The sequence below is a fragment of the Leptonychotes weddellii genome, chromosome 2 (genome assembly GCF_054177405.1).
Source record: "Leptonychotes weddellii isolate Sample4059 chromosome 2, ASM5417740v2, whole genome shotgun sequence".
NCBI lineage: Eukaryota > Metazoa > Chordata > Mammalia > Carnivora > Phocidae > Leptonychotes > Leptonychotes weddellii.
Window position 1 is genome coordinate 34099055 of NC_138370.1, and position 18694 is coordinate 34117748.

At 38.3% G+C, this 18694-nt stretch overlaps 1 protein-coding gene, 1 long non-coding RNA gene and 1 pseudogene across 5 annotated transcripts in view; 1 reads left to right on the forward strand and 2 right to left on the reverse strand.

Moving 5' to 3' along the window:
* Positions 1–18694, forward strand: part of PSD3 (pleckstrin and Sec7 domain containing 3) — a 542217-nt gene that overhangs the window by 283436 nt on the left and 240087 nt on the right. For all 4 annotated transcript variants that reach the window (XM_081809790.1, XM_081809797.1, XM_081809802.1 and 1 more), the window contains 2 exons: positions 10262–11345; positions 14275–14670. In XM_081809790.1, coding sequence (XP_081665916.1) covers positions 10262–11345; positions 14275–14670 — 1480 coding nt within the window. The remainder of the gene's footprint in view (positions 1–10261; positions 11346–14274; positions 14671–18694) is intronic.
* Positions 11149–18694, reverse strand: part of LOC145718341 (uncharacterized) — a 9006-nt gene continuing 1460 nt past the window's right edge. Inside the window, exons 3-4 of the long non-coding RNA XR_014141735.1 lie at positions 11729–11821; positions 11149–11286 (exon numbers count right to left, since the gene is read on the reverse strand). This is a non-coding gene — a long non-coding RNA (uncharacterized LOC145718341). The remainder of the gene's footprint in view (positions 11287–11728; positions 11822–18694) is intronic.
* On the reverse strand, positions 13260–13340 carry LOC115941045 (U4 spliceosomal RNA; annotated as a pseudogene).

The following is an 18694-nucleotide window of genomic DNA, read 5'->3' on the forward strand; positions in this document are numbered from 1 at the left end:
GATCATGACCTGAGCCAAAGGCAGATGCTTAACGACTGTACCACCCAGGCGCCCCTTGGGATTATATTTTAGAATTAAAAAGTAGCCATTTAAATGTAGTCAGAACAACTTCTAGATATTGTAGTAGATACTGTTGTAGTTCTATGGAGAAGTGCTTCTCATACTTTAATGTGTATATAAATAACCTGGGTTTCTTTTTAGAAATACAGATTCTGATTAGGAAGGTCTAGGGTGGCAACAGAGTCCTCATTTTTTACAAACTCATGGGTGGTATTTATGTTACTGTCCCAAGGCCACACTCTGAGTAGGAAGATTCTAGGACGGTACTTCCAAATAGAATTTTCTGTGATCACAGAAAAATGTTCTATATCTGTGTGGTGCAATATGGTAGCCACTAACTACATATGGTATTGAGCACTGGATTTTCAATTTTATTTTATTTTAATTAATTTAAATTTAAGTAGCCATATGTGGTTGTGTGTAACATATTGGACAGCATAGCACTTAGAGTAAGACAATCAGTTGAGAAATTTATTCTTAATGGTAATAGCCCCTCTGGGGTCATGTTGAAATCTGGAATGGTGGGCAAGATTGTGTCCTCTTAATTTTACCACTGCCTGAACTTTGTCTGCAATAGACAAGTGCATACAAACTGGATTGCAAGCTCTCTGATGGCAAGAGCCATGTTGGCCTTGTTTGTTGCTTTGTTTTCCACTGTTGAGCACATACTTGGCTCACAATAAATGTTGGCTGAGCAGTTGGAAGAATTAGCTGGCTGTAACATTAGGAAGGACCCCCATGTTTGCAGCAGTCTCTTCAAGCCTGTACTTGGGACTAGGGGACAGAAGGCTGATGGCACTGACATGTAGTATTTTGGTTTTGGTAGGTTTCTTTTTGTTTCTGTTTTGAGGTTCTATTAAATGGTATCCTGATGGTTATAGGACACTCTTCATTTATTCATTTATCCAACAAATATATCCATTTTGCTAGGTACTATTGTTCTGGGCTCTGGGGATATAATGATAAAGAAAGCCAAGTTCCAGCCTTTTGCAGTTTATATTCTCACGGCAACAAAACAAAAACAGTACAAAACAAAAACAAAAAACCTCTTTCTAAACATGACTGGATCCAGTTCTAGGGAATATGTATGTGTAGAATTCATAATTATGGTTCTTCTGGGGCTCTAGGCATAGACATGACAGTCATATTCTCTTGGGAAACTGACATCCTGTTGCTCAGAATCCCTCATGATAAACCTTTCACTTGCTTCACATTTCAGCTTCCTGTGTCCTAGTCTGCAGTAGACTTGCCAAATAGTTCTTACTTTTTTCCTTCGACCATTTTCTTTTAAGGACTTTGCTAGCCAGAATGGAAGAAAATCCATTTCATTTACTGGTCCTCAGGATCATTCTTAGAAGGCCACAGTTTTTCTGAAGCCCATCTTATGGAGCAAGCTCATTTCCTTATGATTTGAAGAAAAACAGGTTTTTAAAGTTGAGGTATAATTGACATGTAATGTTATATTAGTTTCAAGTGCACAACGATTTGATATTTGTATATATTGCAAAATATTCACCACAGAACGTGTAGTTAACATCCATCACCATATATAGTTATAATTTTTTTTCTTGTGATGAGGGCTTTTAAGATCTACTGTCTTAGCAACTTTGAAATATATGCTATGGTATCATTAATTATAGTCACTATACAGCACATTACATCTCCATGACTTATTTATTTTGCAACTGGAAGTTTGTGCCTTTTGACCCCCTTCACCCATTTCACCTAACTCCCACGCCCTGCTTCTGGTAACCACCAGTCTGTTTTCTGTGAACTTGGATGTTGTTGTTGCTGTTTTTAGGATTTCCGTATGTAAATGAGATCATACAATACTTGTCTTTCTCTGACTTATTTCACTCAGCATAATGCCCTCAAGGTCTATCCATGTTATTGCAGATGGCAGGATTTCCTTCTTTTTTTATGACTGAATAATATTTCAGTGTGTGTGTCTGTATGTCTGTGTGTCTATGTGTGTGTGCATACACCCGTGAGATTGTCTTCATTCATTCATCTGTTGATGTACACTTGGGCTGTTTGCATATCTTGGATATTGTAAATAATGCTGCAGTGAACATGGGGGTGCCTCGCTTTTCGAATTAGTGTGTTTTCATTTTCTTTGGATAAATACCCAAAAGTGGAATTGCTGGGTCATATGAGAGTAAATAATATTTTTAATTTTTTGAGGTTCCACCATACTGTTTTCCATAGTGGCTGCACCGATTTACATTCCTACCAACAGGGCACAAGGGTTCCCTTTCTTCCACATCCTCTCTAACACTTGTTTTTCTTGTGTTTTTGATACTGGCCTATCTAAGAGATATGAACTGATATCTCATTGCGGTTTTGATTTGCATTTCCCTGATGATTAATGATGTTGAGCATCTTTTCATGTACCTATATGTATATCTATGTGTCTTACTTGAAAAAAAAAAAGTCTTTTCAGAACTTCTCCCCATTTTTAAATTGGATTTTTTTCTGCTGTTGAGTTATATGAGTTCTTTTTGTATTTTGGATATTAACTCTTATCAGATATATGATTTTCAAGTATTTTCTCCCAATCAGTAGGGTGCCTTTTCATTTTATTGATGGTTTCCTTTGCCAAACAAGAAGCTTCTTAGTTTTATGTAGTTTTTTTTTTTTCCATTTTGTTTTATTTCAGTCCTGTCCCTGTTTCCCAGAAGTGGATGGCTATTTAATATACAACCCAAAGCACTCTTGAAATTGATCTTGTTAACATTCAAAAGTATCCCATTTCTTTCTCAATATATTAAGTTAAAAAAACATTAAAAGAACTACTGGGTTTAGTTTATCACAGGAAAAGCATCTTTACTAAACAACAAAAACAATTTGTTAGGGATCTGACCAAATACACAAAGTGGCAGATAAGATTCCTATTAGAAAAAGATGATTCCTAAAGGAATATAAATAGATAACTCCCCAAAGTATATGTATTTCACATGAGTGTAAAAAACTCTTCTTCTCTCTCCCCTCCCCTCCCTCCTACACATTTGACACTACATTTTCATTCCTTTAAGGGGAAAAATAAATGCAGAAAAGCTATGAACTCTTATTAATTCAGATTCTACTAGTGTGTGGTTTATATTTAGGTAACTGCTAAAGTTCTTTTTTTATACTTCGCAAATCCCTTTGTCACAGATACGGAACCAAATTTGGGCAAGACTAATTCAGTAAGACTTTTGGGAAGAGAAATAGCTATTTCAGTATTCACTTGGATTCTTACATTAGTAATAGATAGACACTGACAAAGGTGAAGGAAAAGCTTTAACAAGTGAGGTCTAAGAGCCCACAGCAGTTGGCATGGGCTGAGCAGTAGCTTTGTGGGAGCATGTTGAAGTTAGAGGGGGCTGGGCAGAGGGCATGCGGTGATACTGGGTGTGGATACTGGCTGGAGTGGGAGATGCAGGAGCCCTTGCAACTTTGTTCTGTCCCTTCTGCCCTTGCCCAGGCTCAAGCACGCATCACCTCACCTGCGCTATTGCCAGTAGTAGCCTGTGTCGTGACTCCTGAGTCTGTTTATGCTCGTTCTTTCTCCCCTGTATGTCCCTTCCAGAATAAACTTCTCTAACATGGTAAACAGACTTTTCATGCTTTGGCAGTATTCACTTTTGAATCCCCTATGTTTAGTACACAGCAGGTAATTAAAGAAGTATGTTGAATTTGAAGGAATTTTGGAAATGATAGGCATTTAATGGGAAGTATCTGTGGTCCTGTTTCCAAAGGGAACAGAAAAAAAATCTTAAAGTAAAAGAAGAATTTGGTCTTTTAAAAAACAATCACCCTAATAAATAGTCTCGATTTTTAAAAATAAGGAATAAGTCAGAAATTCTAAATAAGAAGGTCAGGATTAATATCTTACAAAGTTTTGTTTGTTGTTAAATACAGTTTAAGTGGTGACCTGAAATGCAAGCAGCAAAAATGAACCGCTCTTGCATTCTAACAAAGAAATGCCTTATTTGAAAGGAAAGATTTGATGCTATGCTGAGTCCTGTGATGAGTGCTCTAACCAAGAGCCATGTGATGTTTAAGGCTATTTTTACTCAGAAGCTACAACTGGAAGATTTTTCATTCTTTATTGTGTCTGGTAATATTATTGCTGTCAGAAATAAAGGTCTGACAAATCAGAGGCCTCTTAGTTTTTCCCAGGAATTTACTCCTGAGAGACAAAAAGACTACGAATCTAGTCCTGACTTGTAATTCTCGCATAATATATGGTTGAACATCGTTCCACTTACCTTGGTCAAGTCAGTTTGCCTTTCAGAACATGGATTTCTCTTGGTCTATGCTAGTCCTTATTTAGTTAAAAAGTAAACAAAACTTATTAGAATAGTACTTATTAGAACAGTAAACTTAGAACAGGAGAACTGACTGGAATAGTAAAGCAAGCTATTTGTCATGCAGGGTTTTGGTTTTGTCCTTCTCCCTTTTGTCTCACTTTCTTTGACCAGTTGTGAAGTTGTTATATCAAGATATCACAAGCTGTTTCCCACAACTGAGGCATTTGCCATCTCCTTTATGTGGTACATTTTAATGAAAAGTATTAAAAATAGGATGGAGAGATTAATTCCTTTGAGGCGTCTTTTCTTGATTTCTTTATGGTCACTTCTCTTTGGGCTAGTGTGCCGTGTTTATTTTAGTGGTGGTTTTACAGGTGGCAGTTTAAACTGTTAGAGCAAAGTGGACTCCTGAATGATAAAGTGTAATTTTTCTTCCTTTTGTTGAACGGATTTCCCTTTGGTATGTTAAATATATGTATGGCTTCAGAGGTCACTATGGGCAGTTTTGTTAAAGCACTTCAGATAGGTTAAAAATTATTGCCTTTTGTAGCTTTAAAATATGAGCTAACATCATGTCCACTTATTTCATGTATTTGTACTACTATATGTAATGTACAGCTAAGATTCTCTTGATATTTGTAAGGGGAGAGGTGACTTCTTGCAAGGGCTGGTGATTAAGGGAAGACTTAATTAGAGAAAGGGGATTTGAGTTAGGTCTTGAAGGATGAAAACAATCTGGTCATTTAGAGATGGGAAGAAAAACTATGTCCTATGGGGAAAAGAGATTGAGCAAAGGCAAAGGCATGTATATATAGTTAACTTAATTTCCAGTATATATTTGAGAGAACCTTTTCAAGGTATTCATGTGCTGTATCCCTTCTTCAGTTAGAGAAGTAATAGTATAGTATATTTGAAAAGAGTGGAACAAGAGAAAAAGAGTAATTTGGGGAAGATAGATTGGGACTGGTTTGGGATTGGGACTTCTAGCTCAAGGAGTTTAGACTTTATTCTGTAGGCAGTGTGAAATTACAGAAAGCAACATAATTTTTGGTTTAGGAACAAAATGGGAAAATGAGGCTGGGCATTGGTTAACCATTTCAGAAGATTTTTAAATTTCAGGGAAAAGATTGAAGACACACATATTAGGGTACCTTACTACCAATAAAGGTGGAGGGGCGGGGAGGGATGTAAAGCATAGTAGAGGTAGAATAGAAAAGCTCTGATTTTTTATTTGTTGTGTCAGGTTGGTAGAGTATATCATTCAGTTGAGCCTGGTTTCTCACCTAACTAATGTTAGATGGCTGATTTAATTCTTAAATCCCTTCAACCTTTGAAATTCTATATTCTTTGGTCCTTGAATTTTTGTAAAGATATCTAGCTTAGAGAAATAATGAAAAACATTTAAAATTTAAAGGAAATATTTCCTACTGTGGACTAAGTACTTCTCTATGCATTTTAAGCTCTTTTACTACGTTAAAGAAAGGAAATTATCTTTTTGGATTATTCAGTTTTTTCTTTCATTGCATATTAACAATAAATTTATAGCTTTAAAGTGCTGAAGAAACTGATTAATGGAGAGAAAACTGTTAAGAGCTCAAAAAAAGTATAAAACATAAAAAATGTTTTAAAAAAGTGTAAAAGGTATAAACAGATGCCAATATAGGATATTTCCCAATTCATTTTGTGAAGCCAGCATTACCCTAATTCCAAAGCTGGATGAAGATAATACAAGACAACTGCAGACCAATATTGCTCACCCAAAATACTAGAAACCTGAATTTAGCAACATATAAAAAGGATTATACACTCCGACCAAGTGAGATTTATTTCAGGGATGAAGGTTGGTTCAGTATATAAAAATCAGTTAATGTAATACACCATGTTACTAGAAAAAAATATGAAATCCACATGAGCATCTCAACAGAGAAAAAGCATTTGACAGAATTCAACACCATTTCGTGATAAAAACACTCGACATACTAGGAATAGAAGGGATCTTCCTCAGCCTGATAGAAGGCATTTGTTAAAAGTCCACAGCTAACATTATATTTAATGGTAAGAGACTGAAAGCTTTCTCCTAAGTTTAAGAACAAGAAAAGATTGTCTGCTCTTACCACTTCTTTTTTTTTTTTTTTTAAGATTTTTATTAGAGAGAGAGCGCGCGCGCGCTCGCCCATGAGCCGGGGGTGGGGGGAGGGGCAGAGGGAGAAGCAGACTCTGCTGAGTAGGGAGCCTGACTTGGTGTTCAGTCCCAGGACCCTGAGATCATGACCTGAGCTGAACGCAGGCGCTTAACCAACTGAGCCACCCAGGCATCCCTGCTCTTACCACTTCTAATCAGCGTTGTACTAGAGGTTTAGCTAGAGCAGTTAGGCCAAAAAAAAGAAAGAAAAGAAATAAAAGGAGACAGATAATAAAGAAAAAGTGAAATTTTTTATTTTCATGGATGACATGATTTTGTATGTAGGAAATCCACAAAAAAGCTATTAGAACTTATAAGTTCAGCAAGGTTGCAGGATATAAGTTCAGTGATATTTGTAAGGGGAGAGGTGACTTCTTGCAAGGGCTGGTAACCAATTGTATTTCTCTGTGTTAGCAATGAATAATCTGAAAATGCAAGTTTAAAATGACAGTTCTACTTATAACAGTATCAAAAAGAATAAACTACTGAGGGGAATAAATTTAACAAAAATAATGCAAAATTTGTACATTTAAAATTACAAAAGAATGCTAAGAAAAATTAAAGAAAAATAAATGGAAAGACAGTCTGTAGCATAGATCAAAAGATGTAATAGTAATATTGTTAAGATTCCAGTACTCTATAGATTTACCCAAGTCTCTCAAAATTTCAGCTGTCTGACAAGCTGATCCTAATTCATATAGGAAATGCAAGGGGCCCAGAGTAGTCAAAACAACTTGGAAAAGGATGAACAAAGTACGACTCACACTTCCTGATTTAACTTTCTACAGAGTTATAATAATCAAGATGGTGTAATACCAGCTACAAGAAAGGCTTCTAGCTCAATGGAATAGAATTGAGAGTCCAGAAATAAACCTTTACACTTAGGGTCAGTTGATTTTCTACAAGGGTATCAAGGCAGATTTTCTACAAGGGTATCAAGGAGTTCAGTGGGGGAAGGAATAGTTTTTTTCAACAGATAGTGTTGGGACAACTGGATATCCACATAAAAAATGAAGTTGGATCTCTACCTCACACCATATACAAAAATTAACTCCAAATGGATCAAAGATCTAAATGTGATAGCTAACACTGTAAAACTCTTAGAAGAAGACGTAGGAATAAATTCTTGTGATCTTGGACAGTAATTTGATACATATAACACCAAAAGCACAAGCAATGAAAGAAAAAAGTAGATAAGTTAGATTTTATCAAAATTAAATACCTTTGTGCTTCAAAAGACACTATCAACTAAGGGAAAAGACAACCCACAGAATGGGAGAAAATATTTGCAAAGTATATATCTGATAAAGAACTTCTGTCAGGAATACATAAAGAACTCTTACAGCCCAATAATAAAAAGATAAGTAACTGAATTATAAAATGGGCAAAGGATCTGAACAGATACGTCTCTAAAGAAAATGTACAGATGACCAATTTGTATATGACAGGATGCTCAATATCAGTCACTAGAGAAATGCAAATCAAAACTACAGTGAGGGGACACCTGGGTGGCTCAGTTGTTAAGCATCTGCCTTCGGCTCAGGTCTTGATCCCAGGGTCCTGGGGTCAAGCCCCACATCGGGCTCCCTGCTCCGCGGGAAGCCTGCTTCTCCCTCTCCCGCTACCCCTGCTTGTGTTCCCTCTCTCGCTGTGTCTCTCTCTGTCAAATAAATAAATAAAATCTTAAAAAAAAAAAAAAACTATAGTGAGATACCATTTCAATCTCACCAGGACAGCTAGAATTAAAAAAAGATAGACAATAATGGTACTCTCAGATTTTGCTGGTAGGAATGTAAAATGGTGCCGTTACTTTGGAAAACTGGCAGTTTCTCAAACACTAAACATAGAATAACCATGAGACCCAGAAATGCCACTCATAGGTGTATATCCAAGAAAATTTAAAATAAATGTAGACACAAAAACTTGTATACAAATGTTTATTATTCCTAATAGCCAAAAAGTAGAAACAACACAAATTCCATCAAGTGATGAATGGACAAAGAAACTATGCCATATCCATGTAATGAAATATTGTTTGGCAATAAAAAGGAATGAAGTTCTGATACATGCCACAATGTGGATAAACCTTGAAAACATTGTGCTAAGTGAAAAAAGCCAGACACAAAATGCCACATATTATATGATTCCATTTTTATGACATGTCCAGAATACACAAATCCGTAGAGACAGAAAGTAGATTGCTCATTACCAGGGGCTGAGGAGACAGGGCAATGAGGAGTGACAGCTGATGGATATGGGTTTTTTTTTGGGTGGGTGGTGAAATGTTCTGGAATTAGACAGTGGTAATGGTATAATTTAGTGAGCAGATTACAAACCACTGAATCTTCAAAGAGGAAAAAAATCTCAATATGCCACCCTAGTAAGAGAGATCTTATTGTTTTTAACTGTCTTTGTTTCAAAGTCAGGATTTGAAGAGATGCTCCCTCTTCAGATTTCAGCAAGCCACATTCTCTTAGTCCTGTCTTATGAAGGTATTATAAGTACTGCCATCACAGAGAAGTGCTTGTTGGGTTCCATCCATACCTTATTCAAATTTAATTTAAAAAATATATTTCAAATTACTTAAAAAAATGGAACATTAGTATACACTCTCAGATGTATTACTATTCATCATATTTTGCATACTGTGGGATACCATATGTTAACTCATGTTTCCAAGTTAACCTCATTTTATGCATGCCTTGGAATCAAGTCCTCCCTGTCATTTTAGTGTATGTATTCAGATATTTAATATTTCACTAAGTAGGAAGCTTGTAGTTCACAGTGCTTTAAAAATATCAACAACACAACAACAAATGTCCTCTTTCATAAAGTTGTCAAAGTGAGTACACTACATTTCTAGTGTAGATGAGGACTTTCTTCATACAAAGTAACCAAAACCAAATTCAGAAGGAAATTGGATTATCAGAGCTGATTGAACTGTAACTGTTATCCATAAACTCCCAGTTTAAATTTTTCTTCATCAGAACATTTTCGTTGTTCTCACTGACTGCCATTTTAATAAGAAAATGTAAACTTGGTTTGTTGCAGTAAATATGTACTAATTATTGTTTTTACTGCTTCATATATTGGGGTTCTGTATAACACACATTTAGGTTTTATGCAGCTGGGATCCTGGAAATTTTTCTTAACAGATTAAGTATCCTATTCCATTTTGACTTCACTCTCATTCTCCAAGGATGTTCTGAAAGCCTTTTTTCCCCATAGAAATCCAATAGTGAAGGGGAGGCTTCCAGCTGAAAAAGTATTTACTGACTTTAAATAGATCATATCTGTCTCGGAGATTGCAGTGCACAAATGCTGTTGGCTGGATCATAAGGCTCTTTGTTTTTATGCCCAATATAAATATTCTAGTTACTACTTCACAAGTGGTATATGGCAAGTGGTACGGATTTTATTTTAATCCCTTTTTGCATGTGCAGCAACTGAGTTGCATGTGTGGGACTTTATCAAAACGGTGAAAGATGGCGTGTGTCATTAGATGCCTCCTTCTGTACTAAAACCCTTACCCTCATGTAAGCTAAGTAGAAGGGACCACTGGCAAAGTTACGAGAAGAATGTGTTGCTGGGTGGCTGAGGGGCAGGAGACAGTGAAAGAATCAAACAAGGACTCTTGAGTACCTGATATGTGTTGTTATTTATTAATATACATTGGAACCTGTTGTTCAAAACAAGTTATGTGTCTATTCTGTTCTGTTCGTAGGTGATCATGGAGGAAGCACTTTACTGCCACCGAATGTCACAAATGAATTTCCAGAATATGGGACCATGGAGGAGAGTGGAGAAGGCCTAAGAACTTCTCTTGGGTTTGATACAGAGTCTCTGCCGGGCGTCCCACAGGGGCAGCAGGGGGCCCAGCTTCTCGATGGCCACCACTCTGGGCCTGACAGTGTTACAGAAGGACCAAAAGATGTCAGAGAGTCCCTCTCTCAAAGTCACCTCAAGGAACAAAGTTTACAACCCGTTGACTCTTTGATTTCAACTCTGGAAGCCACAGAAGCCAGAATAGCTTCAGGAACATTACAGGCTACAAAGGTACTGGAGAAAGATGCTGTTTCTAGTTTTTCAGTTCAGCAGGTGGAGAGGGAGCTGGATACTGCCCTTCATAAAACAAAGAGACACAGAGCCAACAAATTATTTCCTGCTGGCCAAGGAAAAGGACCAGATATACCTCTTTCAGCTAAAGTTACGACTGAGGAGAATTCTTATTTGAGCACCCAGAAGGATCTGACTGTACTATTAACTGGAGAGGCTCAGGCAGAGCTTTCCGAGATAACTGATAACGGTAGAAAAGGGGCTCTTCGTGTGCAGGAGCCCGCTCGTCCGGTCTCCTCTCTGGGGAACCCAGCAGCAACCCATACTTCTGCGGGCAGTGTTGGTTTTTTGAGGGAGAGAAGGTCTGACCAAGGTAGCTCCACAGGATGCCCTGGCCGGGTCAAACATGTGGAATTTCAAGGGGTGGAAATACTGTGGACAGGAGGGGAGAAAAGAGAGATACAGCACCCTGTGGATTTTGAGATCCCATTGGAAAGGCCGACCTCTCCTGAAAGCAGAGAGTTTTCCAACGTGCCAAGCCATCTCCTCTCATCTGCTGGTTTGTATAATTCAGTTGGTTTGACAGAGAGTGTTTGGGATGGAACCTGGAGCGCTTCATCAGAGAAGCCAGACACTAGCTCAGGGACGTTTTCCCCTCTGCCTCTTGTCGACAGTGGAGAGGATGAGGTCTTCCTAAAGGAAAACAGAGAACATGCTGAGAAGAAACCTGAACTGGAGAGAGACAAGGGAAGGTGAGCTCCCATAGTCATCCTGCTGTCTCTGATGCCTGGTACACGTTATAGGAGACCGTCATCCTGTGCTTGGCTATGAGACCTCAACACAGTATCCTGGGGCCTTGTTATCATAGAGTGCGGGAGAAGTTACTGTAAGCTGGATTCCTTCTAAGTCCCGAAGATACTAAAGTGATCTTGTTATAAAGCTGTCCATCAGGCATAGACTAGGGAGGCAGAGTTATGGAGACACTGCGAACCCATCCATTTCTGACATTTTTTATATTTGACAGGTTTCAAGTTTTCCAGCGTCAAGATAGCTACATATACAATACCCCGCAGTTATCTTTGATAGTATGAAAAGATTTGGACTCTTGACATATCCTACAGTAACTGTATCTTACCTTAGGCACTTCTTCTGGATGCAACACCAGTGCCTGCACACAAGCTGCAGACGTGTGAATGCAGAGGTTTTGGGTGCGGGCTGCCTCAGTTTCCTAGGTTTAGAAAGGAGGTCAGGAGGCCAGAAGTAGACTTTATAATTCAGTTGTTTGTGGTATTGACATGAGAATCCCTTCTCCCAAGTAGCACATGTTTTGATTTTGGGCCTGATAAGTCAACTTACATATATGGTATTTCCTGATCTTTCCACACATTTCTGACATCTGCACCAGCTTAGAGCCTGGATAAAGGGAAGACAGGACCCAGCTTTCTTCACCTCTCTTGATTGCAGTGCTCCTTCTGGCAGAATGATTTGTTGTATACTCTCATTTCCAATTTGTACCATCTTTTCTCCCATCAGTCCTCAGAACACCACATTTTACAGTTTATGTGGGAGAACATCTGTGTCAAGGCTGTCGGGTTTTTGTTTGTTTGGTGTAAGGAAATGCCTTTTCCTCTGCAGTTAATTAACAAATCCATCTAGAGTGATGCTCCTTTAGGATGGTTATCAGGACTCCTCCTCTCTACTCCTTCCCCCCCCCCACCCCCCTAACACATAAAATCTCTAGACTTCCCTCACAAGCAGCCTTGATATGTGGCACATGGCTCAGTAATTATATTCCCACTGGAATATGCACTTTTGCATATTATTAATTCATTCTTCCTTTCCTCTCTCTCTCTCTTTCCACAAATAGTGTTTGATTGTCTACGATGTTATTGACCCTGCTAGATGCTGGACATAAAAGAATGTTCAAAATAGAGAATGGCCTGTGGTCACTGCCTTCATGGAGTTTACTGCTGAAGATAAACACTGACCATATAAACATATTAATAATTATAGGATCATAAATAGTGGTAGGTTCTGTGAAGTAGAGGAAGAGAGACATACTAGAAAAAATAACTTAAATTCAGTTGATGGCTCTGAGGCGGCCTTTCTGTGGAAATGATAAGTAGGCTGAAACTTGAGAAATAAGTATGAGTTAACCAGGCAGAGTACCGGGAGGAAAAAGACTCCAGGGAGGGCAGGAACAGCATGTGTAAAGGAGGGCTGCCTGACTACACGTGCTTCCTGGAGTTGTGTGAGACAAAGGCAAGTTGGACAGCAGTGTGGCTGGACCACAGGGAAGCAGGGTTGGGGGGGTGGGGGGTGAGTATGGAGGGGTAGGGAGGAGCTTCCTCATAGGAACTTGCCATTTTATTCCATAAGCAGTGAGAAGCTGTTTAGAGATATAAACCCAGAATACTATTTGGTACATGGTAGACCTTTGTAATTTAAAAACAACAGAGACAACTGTATTGTTGATTGTGAGTCCTCATAATACCTAGGAATATGGATACTTACGAGGTAGTTTTCTTTCTATTTTTATTGTATTCCTGTTTATAGGAATCTGAGGCTCAGAGGTTAAGTAAAGTTTTCTAAAGTGACATAGCTGGTAATTGGCACATCCATCATTCAGCTCCAGGTTTTTCTAACTCTTGACCTCTTGCTCTTACTGAGTTTTAAATTTTTTCAATCAGCAATAATCGCGCCTCGGATAAACCTCATTGGCTACGATACTGCCACTGCGCAAAGCTAAGAGTTTTAAATTTTTTATTTAGTTATCCTAATGTTCATTTTTATTTATTTATTTTTTTTAAAGATTTTATCCATTTATTTGAGAGAGAGAGAATGAGAGAGAGCACATGAGAGGGGGGAGGGCCAGAGGGAGAAGCAGACTCCCCGCTGAGCAGGGAGTCCGATGCGGGACTCGATCCAGGGACTCCAGGATCATGACCTGACCGAAGGCAGTCGTTTAACCAACTGAGCCACCCAGGCGCCCCAATTTCTAATGTTCATTTTTAATATTTGAACAGAATGCTGCATACTAATTAGTTGGTGCTCTACCCATGTATATTAAATTGTAAGTTGTTTATAGGTTTTCACTGTTTTGGTTAGCCTTGGCATTAACATGTTTGTTGGCTTTAAAAAAAAAAAAAACTTTTTTTAAAGGTCATTCACTGGCTCTCTAATTTTGGGCTTGAAATCTCTCTGCAGTGCTGCCTTGTTGTCAGCAGGGGGCGAGCCTTGGATTCTAATGTATTCATCCTCTTGAGGGCGTTTGTTCTTTTTAAATCAGAAAGTACTAATAGACTGATGAAAGTTTAGTGTATTTTTACTCCATTAAGTTTACACGATATATTTATGGGTCCGTTAAAATTGAGGATGACAGTAGCTGCTAATAATTTGAATTATTATTTGGAGTTTAGTTGACCAGATAGTCACATACTGGGAAACTAGTGTGACACCATATAAATTATTTAGAGGGTAGTGTAGCACATGTATGCCAAGAGGTTTGTCAACCCGAATATGTTTCCGTGGTATCTTCCTTTCAAAATATATTAAAATATAAGCCCAAAGAATATAATTGCTAGCTTTACAGAATATTATCTTTTTTATATGGTTGAAGGGGAAAAAATAAAAAGAGTATTAGCCTAATTTTGAAATTCTTTATTCTTATTTCCTTTCCAGGATTCTTGAGCAAGAGGAGCACTTTAGGGGAGGAGATGATGATATCCTTGGGCCTGGGTATGCAGAGGACTCCACTGATGTGTACAGCTCCCAGTTTGAAACCATTTTGGACAACACTTCCTTATACTACAGTGCTGAGTCCTTGGAGACATTATATTCAGAACCTGATAGCTACTTTAGCTTTGAAATGCCCCTAACTCCAATGATACAGCAGCGCATTAAGGAAGGCAGTCAGTTCCTGGACAGGACGTCGGTGGCAGGACAGCAAGATGTCCTGAGCGTCTCAGCAGATGGTGGAATAGTGATGGGCTATTCTAGTGGGATCACCAATGGGCTGAATGACACCAGTGACTCCATCTACATGAAAGGCACACCAGAGATTGCTTTCTGGGGAAGGTACTAGCTCTATTCTCATTAATTTCATGTGGTGGTTTTTGTTTCATTTTCTCTTTGGGAGATCTGAGTGTGGAATATATCTAAGCAGCATTTGGCCAATTTCTGTGGATATAAGTGAATGATGGGAGTAGAAAGTAATTTGGGTTTTAGGGGCAGGCAGAGTACACCCTAGCAGTTTGCTAAATTGGCAAGCTGTGGTTATTGTATTTGGTGATGTTTCCTGGACTACAGTATGTAAATTGGATCCTAAGCAAATATTCGTGGGTGAGGAGTAGGTGTCATCTCCCGTGGTGCAGTTTTGGTGGCCATGGTATGGTGCTGTGAAAAGAACACTGAGAGCTGTTGACTTCTGTTTTGGCACTGATAGTGGTTGATGACTTGAAGCGGGTTGCTTGACTACGCCAGAAATTCCTTAATTGCAAATTGAGGGTGTTGGGTTAGCTGGGCACCAGAGTCTCTTCCAGGCCTTTGCTCTGTGAGGTCCTGCTCTTTCGGGCATTCTTCCTGTTCCTGAGATGGTGGGGGAAGGATCTGATTATATGAATGCTTGGTAGAGCTGATACTTGGTCAAGGCTGTAAATACTTCCTCTCTCTACTTTAGGATTTGAGTCTATCTGGGAGCTAAGATGACAAATTACATTGTTTACATGTGCCATACCTGTCATTTAGTGATTCCCTGTCTGTCTGTGGATTATCCAGCATTTAATTTCTTCTTGTTCATCATCCTCAGGTGATTTACTTGTCATTTAGCATCTTGATCAATGCACAGGGAATACTAAATTTCAAACGATTTTGTGAATTTGGTTTTAATATAATTTTCCTGAATTAATGTGTGTCAGTGTGTGTGTGTTGGGAGAGGTGGAGGGGAGGTTAAATGGAGATAAACTATTTTAAAGCTGTATGAAAAAGTGTCAGTGCTTTTTTTAAGTGAGTATTCATGTTACAGGTTTCCAGTGAGCCTCTCTTAGTGAGCAGTCCATCTTATGTTGAGCATTTTCTAGATTTCATTGGATGAACACATTCAAGACTGGCATGTTATAACATTGCAGCTATGCATTGCCATGTGAAATGGACCATGGATGTTGATTGACTTCTTGGATAACTAGTGAGATAATTAAAAAATCTCTAGTCTCAAAAGCAGAAGACCTGGGTCTGAAATACTTGGGCAAGCCACTTATTTTCTCTGATACCCACTCTCTTTATTGTCAAAATGGGGTTAATGATATCCAGTATGCTATGTGGCTATATTAAAGAGTTAATATAGATTTAAGCAACTAGCATAGTGCCCAGTATAAAGTAGGAGCTTGAGTAAAGGTTTTGTGAATCAGAATTGGTTTGGCTGCTAAGTCCACATTTAGACTTCCTGCATCTCTTGAGAGGGACGGCGTCCCTGAGAGGGAGGGTGTCTCTGGAGGGGATCTTTGAGGGGAAGATATTTCTGAGGAGGGTGGTCCTCCCCTCAGAGGGGGGACCTTTTTGCTTTACTCTTCTGTCCTTTTTTTTCACCATCATCTCTGATAACTAAGTTGTAATAAAATGCAGTAGTGTAGGCATGCAGATAATTTTATTAAAATTTCAGTCCAACTTTCTGGGGTGAGTTGAAGTTATTTATATAACAGGCCCAAAAATAGGTTGGGGGAGCTGAGAGGTTTTGTGACTGAGAGGCTTTGTTGTAGAAGCTACAGGGAGGGTAAGTAAATAAAAAGAAGAGGTGAACATCAGCGAATCAGATCGGGAAGGAATTAGGTGAAAGTTTTATCAAATGTATGGTCTGCTTACTTGGAATAGGAAGTAGTCATGATTGGGGCCAACAAAGGTGCCAGTCATTTTTAGTAGGGCAGAGTTAGATATAGTTAAGGAAGAGTATTATCGTAGGTTACAGGATTTTAGCATCTCACATTTAGACAGCAGTATACTTCAGTCCATCTCAAGACAAAGCTTCGTTACCTGCACTGTAAAACCATGAGATCTTGGCCAGTAAACAGATTGTTAACTATAGGGAACAATCTGATGGTTACCAGAGGGGAGGTGGGTAGGGAGATGGGTGAAATAGAGAGTAGGGAGTGCAACCGCACTTTCAGAGCAACCCCGTCCCCCCATGTGTTAATACCATGTACATGAATTCAAGAAGGACCACCCTTTTGTCTTTTGGCGCACAGTTTATTTAACAATATGATTGATAGAAGAAATGAGTTGGTACTTTACCATTCTATACAGTGATTGAATCTTCTTGGATTTTCTTATATATAGTAATTATAATGCTTGCATGATTTATACTAGAATTGCTTTTCCTCATTTCAAGTTTCATATAGAAGAAAGAAAAGAATGCATCTTCTCTATTAACATTAGCATGATCTAAGAGAGTGATTATCCCTGTTTTTTGTCTAAAACCAGTTTTATCAGAGAAATAAAGCAACAATTTCTACATCTGCAAGACAAGAGTTTGGCTTAAGCCAGTATGTATAGATAGATGTGTGTGGGGGTGTGTACATGTGTGCATGCAGGAGCCAATTCCTATCGTCCAGGGGTTAATACTTGGAGAACGCCCACGGGAGTTCACTATAGAAAAAATCTTCTATGTCAGAAAGTTGGGATACATTATAAGCTTGCATTATTTCAAGAATCGGTTTCCAAATATTATTCTTCGTCTCACTTTTAAACATAAATGTTTAAAGTCTTGAAAATACAAATAAAAAATATGAATATAATGAACTTGTTTTTCCTGTTAAAAAAAGGCACGAGTCACCAGCAATGACAACAAAAAGAATCCAAACAAAACCCCCCTGCCCCCAAAACAAAACAAAAACAAAAAGAGAGAGAGAACAGATATTTAAATCAACTGTTTTTTAACAAAAAATATATATTATTTGTATTATGTGGATGGATGAGATGGGGATTAAGGAGCGCACTTAGTATGATGAGCACAAGGTGTTGTAATGAAAGTGTTGAACACCCACCTGAAACTAATAATACACTGTATGTTAACTAACTGGAATTTAAATTAAAACTTTTAAAAAAATAAGATGGAATTCTAGTACTGAATGAGAAGCATCTTAGAGATGTGCCACCCAAACTTCTCTCCCAGCTCTGGCATTCTTCCTCATGATTCCTGAACTGGTGGTCATTCTACCCTTCCTTGAACCCTGCTGGTGACTTGGATGGATCTATTTGTGGTCTTTGAGTTGGCATAAGATAGTAAATGATTATAGGTGGAAGAGGTTTTGTTTTATGATATGTGTCTCTATTCAGCTTAAAAAAAATAGAGTGGGCTCAATGATCCTAAGAAATTTTAAAGAAACTGGAATGACTGTTATATTTTTCTTTACCCTCTCTGCCTTATTGGTGCTTTCAAGTTGCAGCATCAGAAGAATTGTAGGTTGAAGAATTATGACATTTTTCAGCTCGAAGGGGCCTTAGATAATCTTTCCTGTTTTTATGGTAAAGAATCCGAGTCCCAGTTTGGTGGGATGGATTTACCTGGTGAGAGATCCTGTACCAGAATTCAAATAGTCTGACTCTTAGACCAGATACATTCACTCTTCTAGGCTGCCTGGTCTCATACCTTTGTTCTTCTAAATCTAATTTCTCTCATTCATAGGTCTATAGTACCAGGAGTCTGAGTTGGTAATTGTAGAACTTGGTGGTGGTGTGTGTGTTTGAGAAAAAATTTACCAAATTGATAATGAACATGTCTCCATAAATTTTTTAAGTAATCAAAGAGCAGGCTTTTAAACATTTCTTCTACATTAAAACATTCTTCTGCAGAGGTAAGGAAGTAGACTATTGAGCCTGTTAAGGAAATCCAGATTAGAATGCACAGTTGCCAACCTGATTGACTGCCCTCAACCAAAACTGAGGGTCAAAGTGTTAGGATTCAAGGGAAAAATTTTTTTCCAATTTTATTAATAAATGTGACATTACATAAGTAAAGTGCTAAATAAAACAAGTGCACATGCCTAGTATTTTGTCTCTATTCACCAGCCTTGCTGTTCCATTGGCAGTGGACTGGGGGGGGGGGGGGGGT